Consider the following 18,721-nt stretch of genomic DNA (forward strand, 5'->3'; position numbering starts at 1 on the left):
CAGAAAGCAGATAATTGAAATAACCCAGACAAAGATACACTGTTTATGAGGTTGAGCCTACCCAGCTTCATGTGAACCACAAGTGAAGTACAGGTAGACCTCAGGCCAGGAAAATACCATTTCCTAGGTTTCTGTGTTAAAATGGGAACTGGGCTATGCATGACTATGTCTTTGGGGACACTGGATTTCCCACACAAAGAAAAGGGATCAATTTCCCTTTCTAACATAAACATAATAAGGGTACTTGGGGTTCACCAAGCTTCTAGAGGAACTGCTCCTTAAAATTATAGTCTCATTAAAGAATAAGTTTCGCCAATTCAAATAAAAAATTCCTGTGAGAACCATAAAAGGATGGCCCCCTTTGTGGCAACCCGAATGATAAAATTCCTATAGGGATTAGGGGGAGCAGATTAGATGAAGATGTGAGGGCCAGCAGTTAGTTGTTCTCGCCTTGCCCCCCCCCCCTCAACAAAACCGCTTCCTAATCCCTCCAAGACTGTGAGTTAACAGGAAAATCAGGTTAGGATGACCCCCTCAAAGCATAATAACCTTCTTCCATGGGAAAATATCTCACTCAAAAAATAGAAAGCACCTTAAAAAAATAAAAATAAAAATAAAAAAGCATCTTGATGTGCCTGGTGCAGTTCCTGCTGGGGATGGATGTTCCTAAGATTTAAACGCTAATTCCCCAGGCAGTTAGCAACCATCAGGCAGGCAGCTGTTACTTGGCTAGAGTCTCCAGCTACTCCGAGCTAAATAAAAACAGGTAAGTGTTGTTTTGTGGAAGCTCACCAAACCTGAGAAGGCACATTGCTGGCACTCCAGCAAGAGAAAGGAAAGTAAATCTTTACTAGAGGCTACTGAGCTAGTGGTGGGAGGATCCTCTCCTGGTTCATCTTGGCCATCTGCCCAGCCTCTCCCACCAGAGGAAAATCAAGCTGAAGTTTATGATAATATGCTTGACTTCCTAACACCTTCCTGCCCCTCACTGCCTGTGCTCACTGAGGCTACCCCTCCTTGAGAGTCAGCCAGCTTCCACCAGAACTCTAGGGGGACTTTGGGCCACCCTCTGATGGGAACCACATCCGGGAACCTTGAGGCTATTCATGACTTGCCTTCCACCTTGTTCCTCTTTTGAGGAAAAATATATGGAATTTGAAATCAAACAACTGTGGGTCCAAATCCTGGCTCTGCTACCTATGGTCTGTGAGACCTTATGTATAGAATTTCTTGGGCAGCCCGGGTGGCTCAGTGGTTTAGCGCCGCCTTCAGCCCAGGGCGTGATCCTGGAGACCTGGGATCGAGTCTTGCATCAGGCTTCTGCATGAAGCCTGTTTCTCCCTCTGCCTGTTTCTGCCTCTGCCTGTGTCTCTGCCTCTCTCTCTCATGAATAAATAAAAATTAAAAGATCTTAAAAAAAAAAAAAAGAATGTCTTGATCTCTTGGAAAATATACTACTTACCCTAAAAATAGGAATTCTTGGATTGCCTTCCAGGATTATGATTAATATCAAATATGAATGCTTATGTAAAAGAGGCCTTCAGAGTGGTGCATAGTAGATGCTCAGTGAATATTACATTTCCTGCCCTCATGTATAGCCTTGAGGCCTGTAGTGAGTATTGGCGAGAAGATCCAAATCCTCCCCATCACTCTGAACTCCAGGCATTGCTATAAACTGGCTTCAAGGGATCCCTGGGTGGCGCAGCGGTTTGGCGCCTGCCTTTGGCCCAGGGCACGATCCTGGAGACCCGGGATCGAATCCCACGTCGGGCTCCCGGTGCATGGAGCCTGCTTCTCCCTCTGCCTGTGTCTCTGCCTCTCTCTCTCTCTCTCTCTCTCTCTCTCTCTCTCTGTGACTATCATAAATAAATAAAAGTTTAAAAAAATTAAAAAAAAAACTGGCTTCAATGCCTTTTTCATGGCACCTCACATTTGACACCTATGGAAACACTGGGGGAAGGGGACATAATATATAACATGATGATAAATGTCAGCTAGTGCTATTTATCGAGTACCTACCATGTGCTAAGCACTGTGCAGGACCCTCACAGACATGATCTTTAATTATGACAACAGCCCTGCCGGGTAGGTCTGACCATCTCCATTTTACAGCTAAAGAACCGGGCTCAAAGAACTTTAGTGGCCAAGCTGGTGAGGGCTGAAGTCAGGAGTCCAGGTGCTATGAAGAATTCACTTTGGGGATCCCTGGGTGGCTCAGGGGTTTAGCGCCTGCCTTTGGCCCAGGGCACAATCCTGGAGTCCCGGGATCAAGTCCCGTGTTGGGCTCCCGGCATGGAGCCTGCTTCTCCCTCCTCCTGTGTCTCTGCCTCTTTCTCTCTCTCTATGTCTATCATAAATAAATAAATAAATCTTTAAAAAAAAAAAAGAATTCACTTTGGTCACATCAGGCATTATGTTCAATGAGGAATTGGGAGCAATTGGAGTAGAGCTCTTTCTCTGTTTTCATCTTAAAGACAGTTCTATTCTGTGCAGGAGAGCAAGCAGAAACAACAGCCCATGGAAGACCATGGAAACCAGAGATAGACCTGTTGGTTGAATTGATGACATGCTTGAAAATACCTGTGTTTTAAGCAAGTAACACAAATGGCTGCCATCAAGATATTTAATGTCCTCCAGTAATCAGTATTAGCAAAAGAAGACCGGGGTATTTAGAAACCTCAGTATTAGCCAATGATGTGAGAAAAAGATAATTCATAGTTTCAATATCTAATAAGTGTAAGGCGGCAAAAATGTTCATTATTGCTAGTAGAAATTTTATTTTCAATTGTGGCTTAATGAATAATTTTTGCAAGTAAAATATACTCACTGTAGGTTTTATATATATCTTTCTAAATTAATAATTTTATTCTATTTCATAAACTATACAAGTCATCTGTTAAGTGGCTTTTCTCTGTATGAAGTAGATCCAAGCTGGGCCTGCATCCCCATGCCAAGGCGCAAATAACTTCAGAGCATTTACCGGAGGGTAAGATAGAAGACTACTTTGGAGAAACTAGAAACTCGCCTAGGACTTATTATGAACACCCAATTCCTTTTGAAGTTACGGAAATATCACAAATCACACAGGTTCAGTTTTGCCCAAAGATGTCATGAAGACTGGGTGAACCTGCAAGGCCAGTGCCAGCACCTTAGCAATTTGTCTGGCAGGCAGATTTAAAGATGACCAGATGTTAGCAACCACAGGGTAAATGAGAGATCTGTGTCTTGCCCCGATGGCCTAACGTCTACAAGAGCAGACCGAGTGGCCACACTCCAACCTATGCCTGGGCACCATCTGTCAACCTGCTCTCCTGAGTCAGTGTTGTGATTCCCACAGAAGGTGACAGCCGCAGGGTGGCAGACACACACATGCCAGAGCTGAGTAGTGGGCCTAAATGCCCCATCACACATTTGTCTGCATGGTTGGTCCAAGGCCAGCATGGTGTACACTGTCAAAGGGGAAGTTGGATGGTTCACAGGAAGAGTGGAGCACCTTCTTATCTCAGGTGCTATCCCCTTGGCTGCTGTTCCATGTGCCAAAGAATGCAGTATCCCTAAGCAGAGCAGGAGCTAGAGCTAGGATGCTGTGGGTGAGCTGAAAAACAACCCCCACCAAAGTACCCATGCCCTAGTCCATGAAATCTGTGGATTCTTCTGCATATGGCAAAACAGTAAAAATGGAGGAGGGAGACGGCTTTGTGGATGGGATTAAGTTAAGGATCTTTCGTGGGGAGATTATCCTGAATTAGCTGGGGTTGGGGGCAGCACAGAGGGAGATTTGATAACACACGGAGGAGAAGGTCATGTCAAGATGGAGCAGAGAGAAACCTGAGGATGTCAGCCTTGAAGCCTAGAGGGGTATGGCCATAAGCCAAGGAATGCCAGCAGCCAGATGAGGGAAGAAGCAGAAAGCAGATTCCACCTCGGAGCCTCCCGAGGGAGTTCAGCCCGGCAATACTGATTTCCATCATTTGGCCTCCAAAAGTGTGAGAGAATAATTTTTTGCTGCTTTAAGCCACGGAGTTTGTGGCAATCTGTTATAGCAGCCCTAGGAATCGATTACAGATGCACTGGTATTAAAGCTGGCATACCGGCCGTGGGGCTCAGGAGATACATGTAATGTAACTGGGAGCCTTGTTCCCTCCCAGGACTGGGGACCACTGTTCAGTTTCAGAACCATTTTGTGTCTCCTTCTGGCACAGACCCACGGTTGTCAGTTCAATATGCAATGCCCAGTGGGTAGCCACTTGTCCCCTTGCTCTGAACATTCAGAGAAGCTGTCAGAGCCCCCAGAGTACTAGCAAATTAAGACTTGTTTAAAACCATGGAAACAATCTAAATCATTACACATGAGTACAATTTAGAAGTAGAATCTGGGATGGTCCTTACCATCCAATTATTTCTGTTACCCTATTTTACAGATGAGAAAATGGGGGCCCAGAGGAGTTGGCTGACTAGTCATGAACCAATTTAAGCCAGAACACCTACAATGTATTCTCTAAGAGTAAGTCATAGTGAAAGCCCCGAAGGTTCTTTCCATTCCTAGGTCAATGCTAACTTCCACAGAAGAAAGGAAGGAAGGGAAGAAGGGAGGAAAGGAGGAAAAGAAAAGAGAGGGAGGAAGGGAGTGCCTGGGTGACTCAGTTGGTTAAGAGTCTACCTTTGACTCAAGTTCCTGGGATCAAGCCCCACATCTGGCTCCCTGCTCAATGGGGAGCCTGCTTCTCCCTCTCCCTCTGCCCCTCCTTCACTTGTGTTCTCTCTTTCTCTCTGTCTCTCAAATAAATAAATAAAATCTTTAAAAAAAAAAAAAAAGGAAGGGGGAGAAAGAAAGTTTATGAACCACTGCTTCTGGTGTCTTGCAAATTAATTTGGCAGTTAATCATGTTCTACATTGCTATAGTATTTAACCGCTGTTTAAATAGTTTATTGTTATTTAGTGTTTGGTTTATTGGCTCATTGCTCCATCCAGATTGTGCATTCCTTTCAGACAGGTGGTTTTTACCTTCCGCAACAACTAGCACAGGTCTTTGCTCAAAGCCAGTGTTCAATAAGCATGTATTTTGTCTCTGTCCTCAAGAGCCTACCAGCCATTTTGTAGGCCCCAGTGTAATTTTGCCTTCTTTACAGGTGAGGCCACAAAGGCCTATCAGAAGCCATCAGTTCCAGGAACGACTGCACAGCCAGTAACCCTGATGCAGGTAACGGGAGCCACTGCCAGCGAAGCCAGCCACACCAGTCTGCCAAAGCCATCCCCATCTGCAGTTTCTACCACCAGCAGCCTCAGATCACAGCCCATGGGCCACAGGAGCTGGGAGCTGGGTCAGTAGGTAGACTGTGTGTTGTCATGTGCTAGAAAAGTAGGAGACTGGGCTTTCAGAGTAACGGTCTGAATGCTTGTGTGGAGAGACCATCTTGAGAGCCAGGTGAGAGGTAAAGTAAGACCTGGGCCAGGAGTATGTCCAGACTCAAGTGTAGACTTGAACCTAATACTAATTCAGGACCAGGCTAAGAGCTAATCAAACCACGTAGAAGGAGCTGAAGAGACTTAATAACAGGACTACTGTTGTCATACTGTGGAAGGTAGGATCTTACATGAAACTTTCCCGTTGCAAAATCCTCATTTCTACAAAAGCCAAGTTGAAGGAATAGTAGGTTTTAACATAAATGCTGTTGGGTTTTGTTTTAAGTGATGCACTGTATACTCCTAGAAGTCTTCAAATATCACAGGCAAACAAAACAAAAAACTCCTATGGGAATAACCAGATAGCTAAATTTTTATTCCTTTTCTGATTGCTTCTTAGGCATCCATCTCTTAAATTATATTTTAGGTTTTACCAAAGTCAGTTTTATGAAATTAATCTTGGCATTATATCAAAAAAGGATCTTAAGAGCTCACCTGGTAACCCAATGTCTAGTTTCTACATGCTTTTATGCAAGCCACCCTTGGCTAATAAGCACCCATCTCACTTCTAAATGTCTGCTGATAAGAGTCTAGAAAATTCTGCCCCAGAAGTGACACTACTGTCTTAGCAGGTTTTTCTAAATATTTCCCACCTGGGGCTATTTTTCCCTTCTAGGAGAAAGTACCTGGGACTTGTTCTCCTTAGCCTCACCTCCAACTTCCAGACATTACTGCCACACAGCATGGCCCTTCCCCCTTCCATATCAGAGCCCAGCCATCTATCTATTCATCTTTTTCTCTAACAAATAACATCAGCACTTGTAACATGCTAGATACTCTTCAAAGCACCTTACAAATACCAGCCTAGGAAATCCTCCTCATAACTCTATGAAGTAGACCTACAACTTCTACTTTGACTAATCCCTTGTACTGATGAGGAAACCAGGGAGTAGAGCAGGGAGGATGTTGGCCTAGGCCACCCACCTGAGAAGCAGCAGAGCTGCGATGGCACCCCAGCAGCTGGGTTCTCCTGTGACTGTTCTGCAGGAGGCACTCCTGCCATAAACAAACACCCTAGGCACAAACAAAGCTATCAAAGAAACAGGGGCCTGCTCCACCTGGGCATGCATGGGGCATCAGACACTGTCAGATGTCAGGCACTAGCAACTCCTACTGTGATTAATACTAACAATGATGAAGCATACAGTCTGGGTTTTCCTGTGCCCAGCACCCTGTGCACCATATTATTCAATGTTCCTAATTATGAACCAAGGAGTATTATTAGCCCAATGAATGACCCATGGAAAAAGCAATGGTACAAAGTCCCCAAATAAAAATACCATAAAAATAGCATCTGGAACGCATAGGACACCCCCCATCCTGTTCCTATGGACCCCCAGATGACATGAGCACAGACACACAGCACCTGGCAGCAGCAGAAGTAGTTGGGAAGAAAGCATGCCTGGTGGGGGAGTCCCACAGCCAAGAGTTTTCCTTTTTCTGAACTTCAGGCTCTTGACTTTTAGAGCCCTTGATTCTTTCAAAGACCTTGAATTACTTGAGTAAGTTGTTTGCTCCTGGTGCCTCCTTGGAGGAGGGTCAGCTTTTACACAACACATGTAACTAAACACGTGGCATATTTATTTGGCTACAAAGGGAGCCTGGAAACTCAGTGCCACACTCACTGGCCTGTGCTTGTAGAAACCTCAACCACCTCAGGTTGTGGCTCCCAACCTGGCAAAGCCTCATTATTCCTGGCCAGAGAACAGGGCCGTTGGACAGCAGCCTCCCAGCCCACTGGCTTTCCTCTTCCACCTCGCCCAGCACCCGCGCCCTTGCTGCCCCACACACTGCCAGGCAAACACTCGGAGCAAGCGCTCCATGCCATGCTGTAGCCCCTGTGGCTGCCAAGAAAGGGGCCAAACTGGGAAGAGAGGACAGAGAAAAAAAATTCTATTACCTACTCAAAGGATTTTCTGTAGGTACAAAGAGAAATGAAAGTGGAGGTTTGAGTGCCCGTGTCTTTCTGTTAATGACAGTTAACTGAGTTACTTTCCACATCTCATACAATTCACCCATTTAAAGTGTACGATCCAGTGGTTCTTAGTATATTCACAAAGTTGCGCAACCATCACTATGATTGAGTCTAGAACATTTTTTCATCCCAAAAAGAAGCTCTGTGCCCCTTAACTAATCCCTCCCTCCCCAGCCCCAGGTAATTGCCAGTCTACTTTCATGAGTGTCTGTATCAGTGTATGGCTATAGATATTTGCTGTGATATTTTAGCTCAACTATATTAAATAATATTTAGTACACAGTTAATCCCTTTTCCTCTTCAAATGAATTGAGAATGTCCTGCCAACTATAACAGAGCAACTCTCCTACTGCTGATAGACAAGTGAGTTGTTGTTACTGCATTTATTAAGGGCTTTTTCCTCTCTTTTATATGTGACCAACCTCAAAAGATTCTAGAAGTTGGTTGTGGAAGGGATGTCCAAGTAAAACCTAACTTATTCATTCAACAAAAATTTATTGAGTGCCTCTTATGTGTCATGCACTGTTCTGGGATCTTGGGCTACACCTGTGAACACATCCTACCAAAGATCCCTGCAACAGGTCGCTTCAGCTTTGGACATCTAGAAGAGTGTGTCCAGAATAGAAACAATCTGCATTTGGAGTCTGTGAGTGCCTCTCAGACACAACATAGGAAACTGCAGGGAGTCCAGTGGAAAGTGGAAACTTTGTAATGGGAAAAGACAGAGGCTCTCCCAGCCCATGAAGAGGAGTAGTTACAGGTGGAAGAATAAGGAAAATGAAGGGGACACCCCTTAACAGACCGATGAACAGGCAAACCTAACAAGATAGCAAGGAATGAGTCAAGGCTGTGGGCAAGGGAGCCAAGAGCCAGGGCAATAGAGACTTCTCAGAGGGACAGGAGTGAGGCTGTTCCTCATGGGAGATGCCATAGAAACCCACAGGCGCCAGGCACCTGCAGAGCCACATCCCAGGGTCAGAGGGGGCAGTCTGTAGAACCAGATCCACAGATATGCCAAAGAATGTGTTCTGGAAAAGGCCTGCTGCAAGGTCAGCTGTATCTACCATAGGCTTACGAGGGTTGAGGTAGCTCTGCTGAGCATTATTTTAAGAAAATCCTTTCAAGAACTGCCACAGTTGCCTCAGACCTAACAGATTAAATCTGCCCACAAAGGGTAGACCAAGGAGGGGAGCAGAGTGCCGCCTAGTGGCAAGGCATGCTGATGGCCATGGTCATTCACCTTTCCAGGGAGGAGCAAGACCAGCATCAAAAACTACCCATCCCCTCCACACACAATTTCCCTTCTCACCAACGTTTATCTCCTCTTTGAAAGTTCATCTTCTTTTAAAGTATCAGTAGAACTTTTACTTAAAATCCAGTCTTACAAGTAGTAAGGAAAAAATAAGCCTTCCCATAGAAAAATAGGTGAAGGGCATGACCAGGCAAGCCACAATGGAAGAACTAGAAAAGACCAATAAATATAACAAAAGTTGTTCAACCTTACCAGAAGTCCAATAAATGCAAATTAAGCAATAACATGTCTTTTTTTTTTTCACCAATTCACGTAAGAAACTAATAATACATGGTTTGGGCAAGAACATGGAAAAAAACAACCCTAAATTTGCACTTACCACAGTATATCATCTGAGGGTGAAAAGGAGCCTGGACACAGATGTCATTCCTAATAGAAAAATAAGTATAAGTGGGTTAATTGTCCACCACCAGAATGGTTAAAGCAATTACCACACAGCTATTAATATTTTGATGAATATGTGCATTTACTGACATGAGATTGGCCTGTGACAGATAGTTAAGTTAAAGAAGGAGGCTACAAGACAGCACAGGCAATGATCTCATTTTGGTGCCTATGTGTCATATGTGAGAATGTGTGCATAGAGAAAGGGATCCAATGCTTTATACCATAGTTGTATACATACCAGTACCTGCAGGATAGAGGGATTGCAGGCGAGTTCTTCCTATCATGCTATAGATTTTTACAGTGAGCATGTGCTATCTTTACAAGTAGAGGGAAAACAAAGGTATTTGGACATTGTATTCAAGTAATTGGAACAAAGTCAACACGAGTGAAACGTTGATTGTGGACAGATTCAGATTTTGGAGGAACTGATATTATTCCCTGAACTTCTCTCTCTTCCTCTCCATGAAACTTGGTTCTTTTTCCTCAGCTCATTTTGACATGGCTCCCTTCCCGGCCCCAAATGGACTTTGCATCTCTCTTTACAATATCCCCCACCCCTCTCCTCCCTTTCAGAGCCTTGCTTCAGAGAAAGTGCCTGATAAATAATGAATACTGAAGTGTACTTGATTTTCTCCCAAAGTAATTAAGGATAACCCATTGTGTACCTTTAAAATGACTGAAAACTAATGTTATTTGCATCAATACCGTGTTCACGCCATTTAAGCAAATTGCTAAATGTTAAGTGACATTGCTACTGGAGGATTGCTTTCGCCTCCTCAGGAGTGGCACCGTTGAGGAGAATTATTGTAAGTATAATGACGTGTAAAAAACAATATGGCACTTTAATAAAAGATACTTACTTTGACAATCGTGAAATACAAGGGTTGTTATTACCTGGAATCTTGAGTCTGTGTTTTGAGCTAACTCCCCTCTCTCTTTTTTCCATTTCAGTGCCTCCTTGGGGCAGGTCCAGACCGCCCAAGGACAAAGCTTTACCTTAGTTCTGACCTTGGCAGTGTCTTGTTAGGTTGGATCATGGAAAGAATGAGAACTGATTAAAATTCATGCTCTGACCAGTCCCATGTTATTACAGATCTCTGGTCTACCAGCAGCGATGCAAGTGGCCAAAACAGCCCCCGCGCCAATGCAGGTAAGAGCCTGAATTCACCTTTCTAGCTTCTGGGGGAAGTTCAGCGTTTTTATGTAAGGTTTGTCTTTCCAGGTCCTTGCCATTTGATTTAGGTTTGGACAGAGAACCTTAAACCAGTGATTCCAACAGAAGATACCACTCAAGGGCCCAACTTGTAAGGAAACTTGAAAGGGAAGCAAGGGAGCTATTAAATAAGCAAGGCTTTCACCAATTGCCATTCCCTTGAGGCAATTTTGTGGAGGTTGTGATAGAACTTCCTGAGGATTCAGTAACTAGGCTCTTATAAAGCTGAAAAGGGATACTCTCTGGGGTTTGTACTGGAGGAACTAGGGTAAAAGAAAGAGAACATTTTGTAGCATTGTCTAGGAAAGGGCAGAGCTGATTTGCCAGGATGCTCCTCTGATAGAGGGAATAGAAACACATTCTCTCGCCTCCAGGAATTCTATGAATTATGACACCCCCCGGCTCTCCTTTCCTCACTTCTGTGTGCATCCTTTAAAGGTTTGGCCCAAACACTGAGATTGCAGAGGGATGAGGCAAATGCCCTTCTTGCAACGCCCGTGAAGCCAGCAGAGGTTAGAAAGGAAAATCGAGCAGGGCTGGATGCTTTCTACAAATTCCGCTCAGGGCTTGGGCCACAAGCTGATACGCTTGATAGAAGTACACAATACCTTTTTGCAGCCACGGGGCACTGCCCTGGGAAGCCTGGACCTCCCAAGGAAAGGAGCTCATGTCTTACTTTTGCAGGGGGATACTAGGACATCCTCCACACGTTAAAAGATTCCTAGAGACTGTAGGTTCTGTTTTGCTTTGATACTGGATCAGAGCAGCAGCTCCATGTGGTCCCCCAAACAGGACTAGCATCTAGGAGTGGCACAGGTGTACCTTTGCCAAAGCACATGTTGCTGTCCTGGACAAAAGATTTTAAGAATCAGGTCGCTGGGCAAAGCAAGAACTCCCCTAGGCCATCTTAGCCCTCTCCCGGCCCATGGGGCTCTTCAGGCAGCCAAGCATGGGGCACTCTCTCCTCCTGTCCCCTTGGCTAGGATCTTTGACTCCTCCACAACTCCCAAAAGGAGAGCAAACCACAGACAGCTCAACTGACTTCCAAGGAAAAGCTGACCCAGGGGCACTTTTCATCAAGAGGAAAATTAAGGGAAGAGAGCAGACTGCTGGTTGCATGTAAATCAGCCAGTGCTGTATAATCCCCTCGGGTGGCCAAAGTCAGGATTATCCCAGAGCTGCTTTCCAGAAACCTACCAGAGCACAGGTCAACCTGGGGACCATTGCTGCCCCAGGGCACTTGCACATTCCCTACTCCTCACATGCTCCCTGCTAGCCTCTGCAGCTCATCTCCACATCACCAGAGTGTGCGGGCAGGCCAAGGGGTTTTCACCTCTAGGGAAATGTCTGTTTGCTTTGTCTGTTCTTAGTGTGCCAAAGAGAAAAGCTCTAGCAGTCCGGACACTCAATAGCATTCCTGGGCTGAGTCTGTTTGAGAGGTCCCAGAAGGGCAACCTATGCCCCCACCTTGCACACCCCAGAACCTGCCTCTGGGATTGAGCTCAAATTTGACCCAGACACACCACCGCAAATCAAACATGGTTCAGGGGGTGGTCGGCATCGAGGAACATTACCTGATCTCCAGCTCCTATTTTTTTTTACTGCCAACAACCCCAGGTTATTTTACGTGTTTGATCCCATTCCCTTTTGCTACCCTTACTACCTCTGGTTCTCTAGCTGTGAGCCCCTGTTTTGTTCCCATCCTCCTGCATGCTCCCAGCAGTTATGTTCTCTCTCAAGCCTCCCAGATGCTCCCCACTCCCTTTGTACCCTCAAATCCTACCTGTTTCTGTCACTCCTCTCCCTCCATCCTCATCCCTGGCACTTTGCTCTGAGCCTCCCACCCACTCCCAGGGAGCCCTTGGCCTCTGGAGTGCCTCCTAGACCGAGGGGAACCCAGACTTCACTGGTCCCATTGCCTCCTGGGGGCTCCTGCAGGCTTCTCTCCCAGGACAGAAGCCACTCGTACACGGTGCAAAAAGGCAGCCCAGAACGTTTGGGGTTCTTAGATGCCCTTCTGCAGGTGCTCACACCAGAGGTAATCATGTCTATCAGGCAAGTCACCCAATTCTTTGGCTAGAAAACCATCAAAACATGGAATTGGGAAGAATTGCATAAAGTGCATCTGGTCTCATTCCCCATCAAACAAATGAGACCCTTGTGGCACGCCAGATAGAGGCCTTTGCCCCAGGTCAGGTTACTTTGAGTGAGCAGTCAGGGGATTCCCTGCCCCTCACTGTTAGACAGAACTATCTAGAACTTAGGGCCACAGATCTGAATTTGTCTAACTAGAGCTTGTCCAAGTGTGGTCCGAGGACTTGGCTTTCAGGGATTCTGTGAGGTCCTCGCATCTCCTACTGCACAACTCTTTGTGTACTTCAACCAAACACATATCACACAGAATGATGAACAGATATCAGATTTGGGCAGTCTTTTATTATGCCAGACATTGAAGAAAATTGTTACACTTCTTACCAAATTGCTTTTAAATAACAGCTATTTCCATAGAAAGTATGTTAAAACACAATAGCTCTATTTTTAAATGGGAAAATAGTTAATATTTTTTTTTCAAATGAAAGAATGCATTATTTCAATTTCTAACATGATTAAAAACAATAGATATGACCCCCACAAACAACATCCCTTTGGAGTCTTCAATTATTTTTAAGAGCATGAATTTGAGAGCCTTTCAAATATACGAAAGAAGCTTTCATGTCCACCTTTAGGGCTCATCTTTTCAAGGATAAATGTCTCCAGTTCCTCCCACAGGTCCTTCTGTGACTGGTGGTACACCCAGTTAGCTACACTACAGTCCTTTCATGACTCAGAATAAGGCAGAGCAGGTCATGATGCCACAGGGGCCGTGTGCCAGGGAACTGCCTCTCTCAGCCTAACCTGCCTCCACTAAAACAACCCAAGTTGCATTTGGGAGATGTCCTGTCAACCCATCAGTTCATCTCCTCCTGAACTGGCGATGACTCAAGTCACCAGGACTTTTTTCTCTTGCACTTCTAGAGAAGTGGGTCATACCAATCCCACTTTTGTGCAGTTGAGTTTTTGAACCCAACTTAGAACATCACACTTATCACTATGAAATTCTCCATTAGTTTCATCTCTTGCAATCTTCGTGAATCTTAATTCTGTCATTTAGTGTATTAACTACCCTTCCAACTTTTCTGTCATCCACAAAATTGATTAACATGCCGCTTGCTTCTATTCTTATCACTGATAAAAATACACCTCATTGGACCAAATCTCATGAGCCCCACTAAATACCTCATCTGTGTTTAGGGCAACCAATTAACAGATACAAGCAGCTATATATGGACCTAATGAGGTAGTCATTGACCTCAACACTTCATCCTCTGCTCCACAGGACACCAGACTTAAAACCAATGAATGATTCCTGCTACCCTTCCTGCTGTGCCTTCTGCCCACAGATGTAACCTCACACACCTCCAATTTAAGCCACCACCCCCACTGCAGAGGAACTGTTCTACAATTTGAAATATGTATATTTACTGAGCATGCTGTATGTCAGGCACTGTGCTGTGGCTTAGAACTACAAAGATGAACTGGATATTTTCAGATCCTAGAATTGTGCCTCTATGGGTAGAAGTTCCCATATTCTGGTCTTCCACAGTCATCGGCAAGGCCACTGCCCTCTGCCCTCTAGCCATCACTGCCAGATCTTACCCCCTCCTCCAAGCATCTCTGGGTGGGGACAGAGGCCACCTTGCTAGCATGGCTGCTCCTGCTATATTCCCCAGGGGAGGGAGGGGTGTTCCCGATGGCTTCAGTTAGAATGCAGTGACTTTTCCTCAGAACCATTCTGCTTCATGCTACCGTATTTGATCAAATAAGCTTCACTGGCCTGGAAAGTGAACCATGGAGTTAATGTTTACATGAGAAAAGACTGCCAGGTCCCAAACCAGTATCCCCCACTGAGCTTGGAGGGTAACCTGTGTGTAAACCCAGGACCATGGATGCTTCTCAGGGATGACAGCTCATGCCCAGAACCCGCGGCCTATCCTCAGCCCTCTCTGATAACCCCGGTGCAATAGGCCGTGGGCACGGTGACACCATTGGCACAGCCAGCTGCTCTCTGAGCACCCGCCATTCCACTATGGCAAGAGAGAGTTGTCCAAGGGAAACGTGTGGCCCAGGGCAGGAAGCCAGGCTGAAGGGCCAGAGGTGTGGAGGTGCCCCAGCTCCAGAAGCCTGCTGCTTCTCAGACTGCCACCTCCTCACACCCCCACTCTAAGGGAATCTCTGGGTGGGGGCCGGGGGAACCAGGCAGTTGAAGGGCCACCTGTGCTTCTGCCCCATAAAACTTTAGAGGCCTAAGGGCCATGTGTTGCGGCTCCTGCTTGGGTCCTGGGCTGGTGGCTTCCAGATGTGCAGGGAACAGAAGCTGTAACCAGTGCAAAGGTCACCTTCAGGGTCTCACAGCAGGGATTTCGGGCCCTCTCCTTTAGTATGAGTTGTGGTTTCTCTTCAGGGCCTACCCCAGTACCCTGACATGCTGAAGTGGCCCTCACTCCTGTGTGACAAACAGGTGGTGGTTAATCGCGGGCTCCAGATCCCAGCCTTCCAATTCAGCTCCATCTCTCCCTGTGCATCAGTTTCCTCACCTCTAAAATGGGGGTCATAGTTCTAACCTGACTCACAGGGTTATTGTGACTTAACCTTGCAAAGTGCTTGGTCACTGCCTGACACTAAGCACGCTCTCCCTGTTAATGGTTCTACGTTCTTACCACGGGAATCCTTCAGAGCCGGCACCTCTTAGACACTGATAGTATCGATGAGATGACCAAGAGAGGACTGCCACAGAAATAAGTCCCTGTGTTGTAAGACTGCCTTACACTTTTCCCTCCATGGGAGGCAGGGCAGGATAAGTGCTGATGACCTCAGCTTTACACAGGAGAAAACTAAAGGTCAGGGAAGGTAGCGAGTCCCCCCAGCTCCCGGCTGGGTTTCTGTAGGCACCGGATGGGCCTTCTCACGCCTTTTATCCTCACATCACCTGGTTCCTCCCGACACCAGAATGTAAGTGTTCTCACAAACTTACGTGCCATTACTACCAAGTCCAAAAACACCAAGCCTCAGCTGTCCAAATATTTGTCAGCCCTCAGCTTTTGGAGAAAAATGATTTGGTTCATACTTGTCCCAAATAAATAGAAGCGGCACCAACAGAAGGACCAGCTAGCAGGACAGGATGTGAGGGCGTGGAGACCCCTGCTGAAATATGTTGGCCATTCTGATTCTCTGTAGCCTTTGAGGGGACTGAAAGCTTCAGGCGAAAACAGAGACACCACCAGCCCTCCAGGGTTTGGGGGGGTGGGGGGGTGGGGGAGCGGTCATTTGCGGTTGTTGTTCCTGTAGGGAAAGGACAGGTTTTTGCCAGTAGGTGGCGATAGAGAAATAAGGCTAAAGAAGCCAAAGGTTTAAACTCTAAAGCATAAATTTGAACTGGGAGATCATCTCATCCAACCTGCTAATGTTATTCAAAGAAATTAAGGCTCACAGAAGGTGTGCAGCTTGTTTAAGATCACACACCTGGGTAATGGCTGAGCCGAATTAAACTCCGCTCCCACCGTGAAATCTGAATGTGCACGAACACGGTCTGCCTTTCAAAACAGCCTGGCATCTCCATCATACAAAGGGAAATATCACTTCTTTCTAGTGTGTTAATCACTGCAGCATGCAGCGACCTGCTGGGCTCATTAGGCCCTCAGAGTTTGGGTTTCTGAGCTGGGGAGGTGGGGAGAGGAGGAAGGGACAGAAGGAGAGAAACAGCTATCATTGGTGTCCTCAAGAGGCTTCGTAACACCTTTGTGCTGCCTCTGAGCCCCTCCTGGCCATGACTCCCCCAAAACCATCAGGGACCACAGGCTAAGAATCCCCCCCTTCCTGACCACCCCTTCCACTTTATCAGCACCAGTTTATAGTGGAGGCGTTAAACATTTTACTGCGGGTAGAAATGCCAGGTGCCGCTCTGCTTTCTTCTGCTTGCGGCGCGCAGTGAGAAGCAGAGACTCAGGAAATGAATGGACTACCTGCCCCCTGAAGCGGCCAGATTTGTTCTGAATAGTTCTAAGGAAGAGAACATAAACAGATGGGTGAGTCAAATGTACCTCAAATGACGGTGGGCACATATTGGGTGCTGAAAAAGTGTGGATGGAGCGTTGGATTAAGATTTTAGATCAAAATGAAAAAAATTTCTAACAGTCTCAATGGTTCAAGAAGGAATGTACTATCTTGATTGGGTATATGATGAATTCCCTGTCTCTGGAAGTATTTAAGGCACCAACCATCCAGTCACTTGGTACGGATGTTGTAGAAGCATGCTGGGGGGATTGGTTTGGATCGGACGAGCTTTTAGGTTCCCTTGAATCCCTGGATTCCTATTTTCTATGATTCTTGATGCACAGTGAATGAAAGGAAAGGGCAAACACGCTTCTGTCTTTGGTTTTCAAAGCTTTCCAAGGGGAAAATCCTATAGGTTTTAGGTGGCCTCATCTCAAAGTCTGGTCCCATGTTCTTTTACTGAACTTTCTGCCACAGCTGGAAGATGTCATCATCCTGGCACTTCATTTGAGAGCTTCTGCTGGTTTCACCTAAATAACAAGTTTGCTTCTTTTTAATTTTGAAAATTAGGGGAAATGGACTTGTGGAAACCTGGATCGGTCCTTTTAGATGCAGGTAATTATACAGCCCAACCTCCTGGCCATGACTAGATGGAGACACATAGGATTACAGAATTAGGAGAATCTGATAACCCAGCTGGTGGTGCAGAGGCCACTGCTGTGCATTGGATAACAAAAGGGAAATGAGAAACATGAAGACTAAGACCCACAGGGGAGTGAGTTCCTTGCCCCAGAATTAGGTTTCGATGCTCACTCCATCTGGAGGCACACCCTGACTTCCCTCTATTCCCTCTTCCTTCCTTGCAAAGTGGGATCCAGCTTTCCCTTCCTGTGAATGAGTGTTGTTCACTGTTTACTGAATTAAGTGTTTGGAACTCCAACAGCAAACCCAGCTCTTGGTCTGCGGGCAGATTTCACTGGTAGGGAGAGACAACAGGGTGGAGGAGAGAACGCTGGCCTCTCATTTCTTCCTCCCCCTCCCCCCAGTAGGGAGCCTCAGACAGTTTCCCTGAGAGGCTCCTGGCTGAGAAAGGCCATTAGACACCCAAAGCGAATTTTTAAAATGATGCGAGGAAGTGGGATGAGCAGACTGACCTTTCATGGAAAGATGAAATCATGTGCTTGGCAAATTGGAAAAACTAACAAGCCTAGAGAAAGCTCATGGCAGCCAAGAGGGAGCAGAGCCCCCTTCCTGCTCTGCTAGAGCCTCTAGGAGGATGCTCCCAGGCATCCGGAAAAACCAGGAGACCAACTGACCAACTTCTGGTGCTGCCTGAGAAACTCACTGGCCTTCCCAAGCCTGAAAAGATTCTTACTGATCATCTTTATACCCTTAGATGTTACATGTGTGAACTTGGCTCCCATGTAAATGGCTCTAAAGAAAAGACCCCAAGGATGAAATTCAACATACACACACACACACACACACACACACACACTCCACAAGCACAAAACCCTTTTGCAGCTTTACCTCTAATCTCAGGCTGTAGAGGGGAGGGATTGCTTTCTGGACCCTCTTATTTATTTGCATTACTGGATCTTAGGTCCTCCCCTGCAGTCTATATCTGCACTGCCCCCCCCCATTAGACTGTCCAAGTGTCTCACCCATCTTTGTTCATTGACTCAGTCACCAAATGTTGACCAAGGACCTACATGTGGTAGGCACAGTGAAGGTTTACATGATGAGCAAGACACATGCCCTGACCTTGAGATTTTCAGAATTTTACAGAAGGATAATTTCCACTGGCAAAGTGCTTATGGCTTGCAGATAAGGAAACTAAGGCTCAGATAGATTCAGTTAACAGGCAGTAGGGAACAGACCCAAGTCTTCTGACTTCAAACACTCTGAGCACCCAGGAGAGTCCTGTGTCATTAGTAGGCTGTCAGTAATTCATTCTTATCTCTGAAGGCGGGGGTGGTGTGGAGAAGAGCACAGTCAGCCTTAAACCAAGCCCCCCCCCCCCCCGCCCCAAGCTGGGTGTGAATATCCATTATGTCCCCATCCCTGGGGTAAGGCCAGATGCTTCCTGTTCTTGTAAGTCACCAAAAGTTTTACTGTTCTTTCCAGGATTTGTTCCAAAAGAAGAATTAAGCACACAGTCTTTGGAGCCAGTATCCCAGGGAGATCCAAGTAAGTGAACTGACAACTAGAAACCCAGAGCGACTGTGACATCTGATCTGCTCCCCTCTCTCCCCACTCCTCCCACGCAAACCCACTTCT

At 46.2% G+C, this 18,721-nt stretch overlaps 1 protein-coding gene across 2 annotated transcripts in view; it reads left to right on the forward strand.

The window, feature by feature from the left end:
* VIT (vitrin) overlaps positions 1 to 18,721 on the forward strand; it is a 102,962-nt gene that overhangs the window by 55,685 nt on the left and 28,556 nt on the right. Inside the window, exons 7-10 of one of the 2 annotated variants that reach the window (XM_055327690.1) lie at positions 5,131 to 5,322; positions 10,232 to 10,288; positions 17,012 to 17,056; positions 18,569 to 18,631. In XM_055327690.1, the coding sequence (XP_055183665.1) occupies positions 5,131 to 5,322; positions 10,232 to 10,288; positions 17,012 to 17,056; positions 18,569 to 18,631 (357 nt within the window). The remainder of the gene's footprint in view (positions 1 to 5,130; positions 5,323 to 10,231; positions 10,289 to 17,011; positions 17,057 to 18,568; positions 18,632 to 18,721) is intronic. The other variant, XM_055327692.1, reaches the window with a different exon arrangement.

This window comes from Nyctereutes procyonoides, unplaced genomic scaffold (assembly GCF_905146905.1).
Source record: "Nyctereutes procyonoides isolate TBG_1078 unplaced genomic scaffold, NYPRO_anot_genome, whole genome shotgun sequence".
Taxonomy (NCBI): domain Eukaryota; kingdom Metazoa; phylum Chordata; class Mammalia; order Carnivora; family Canidae; genus Nyctereutes; species Nyctereutes procyonoides.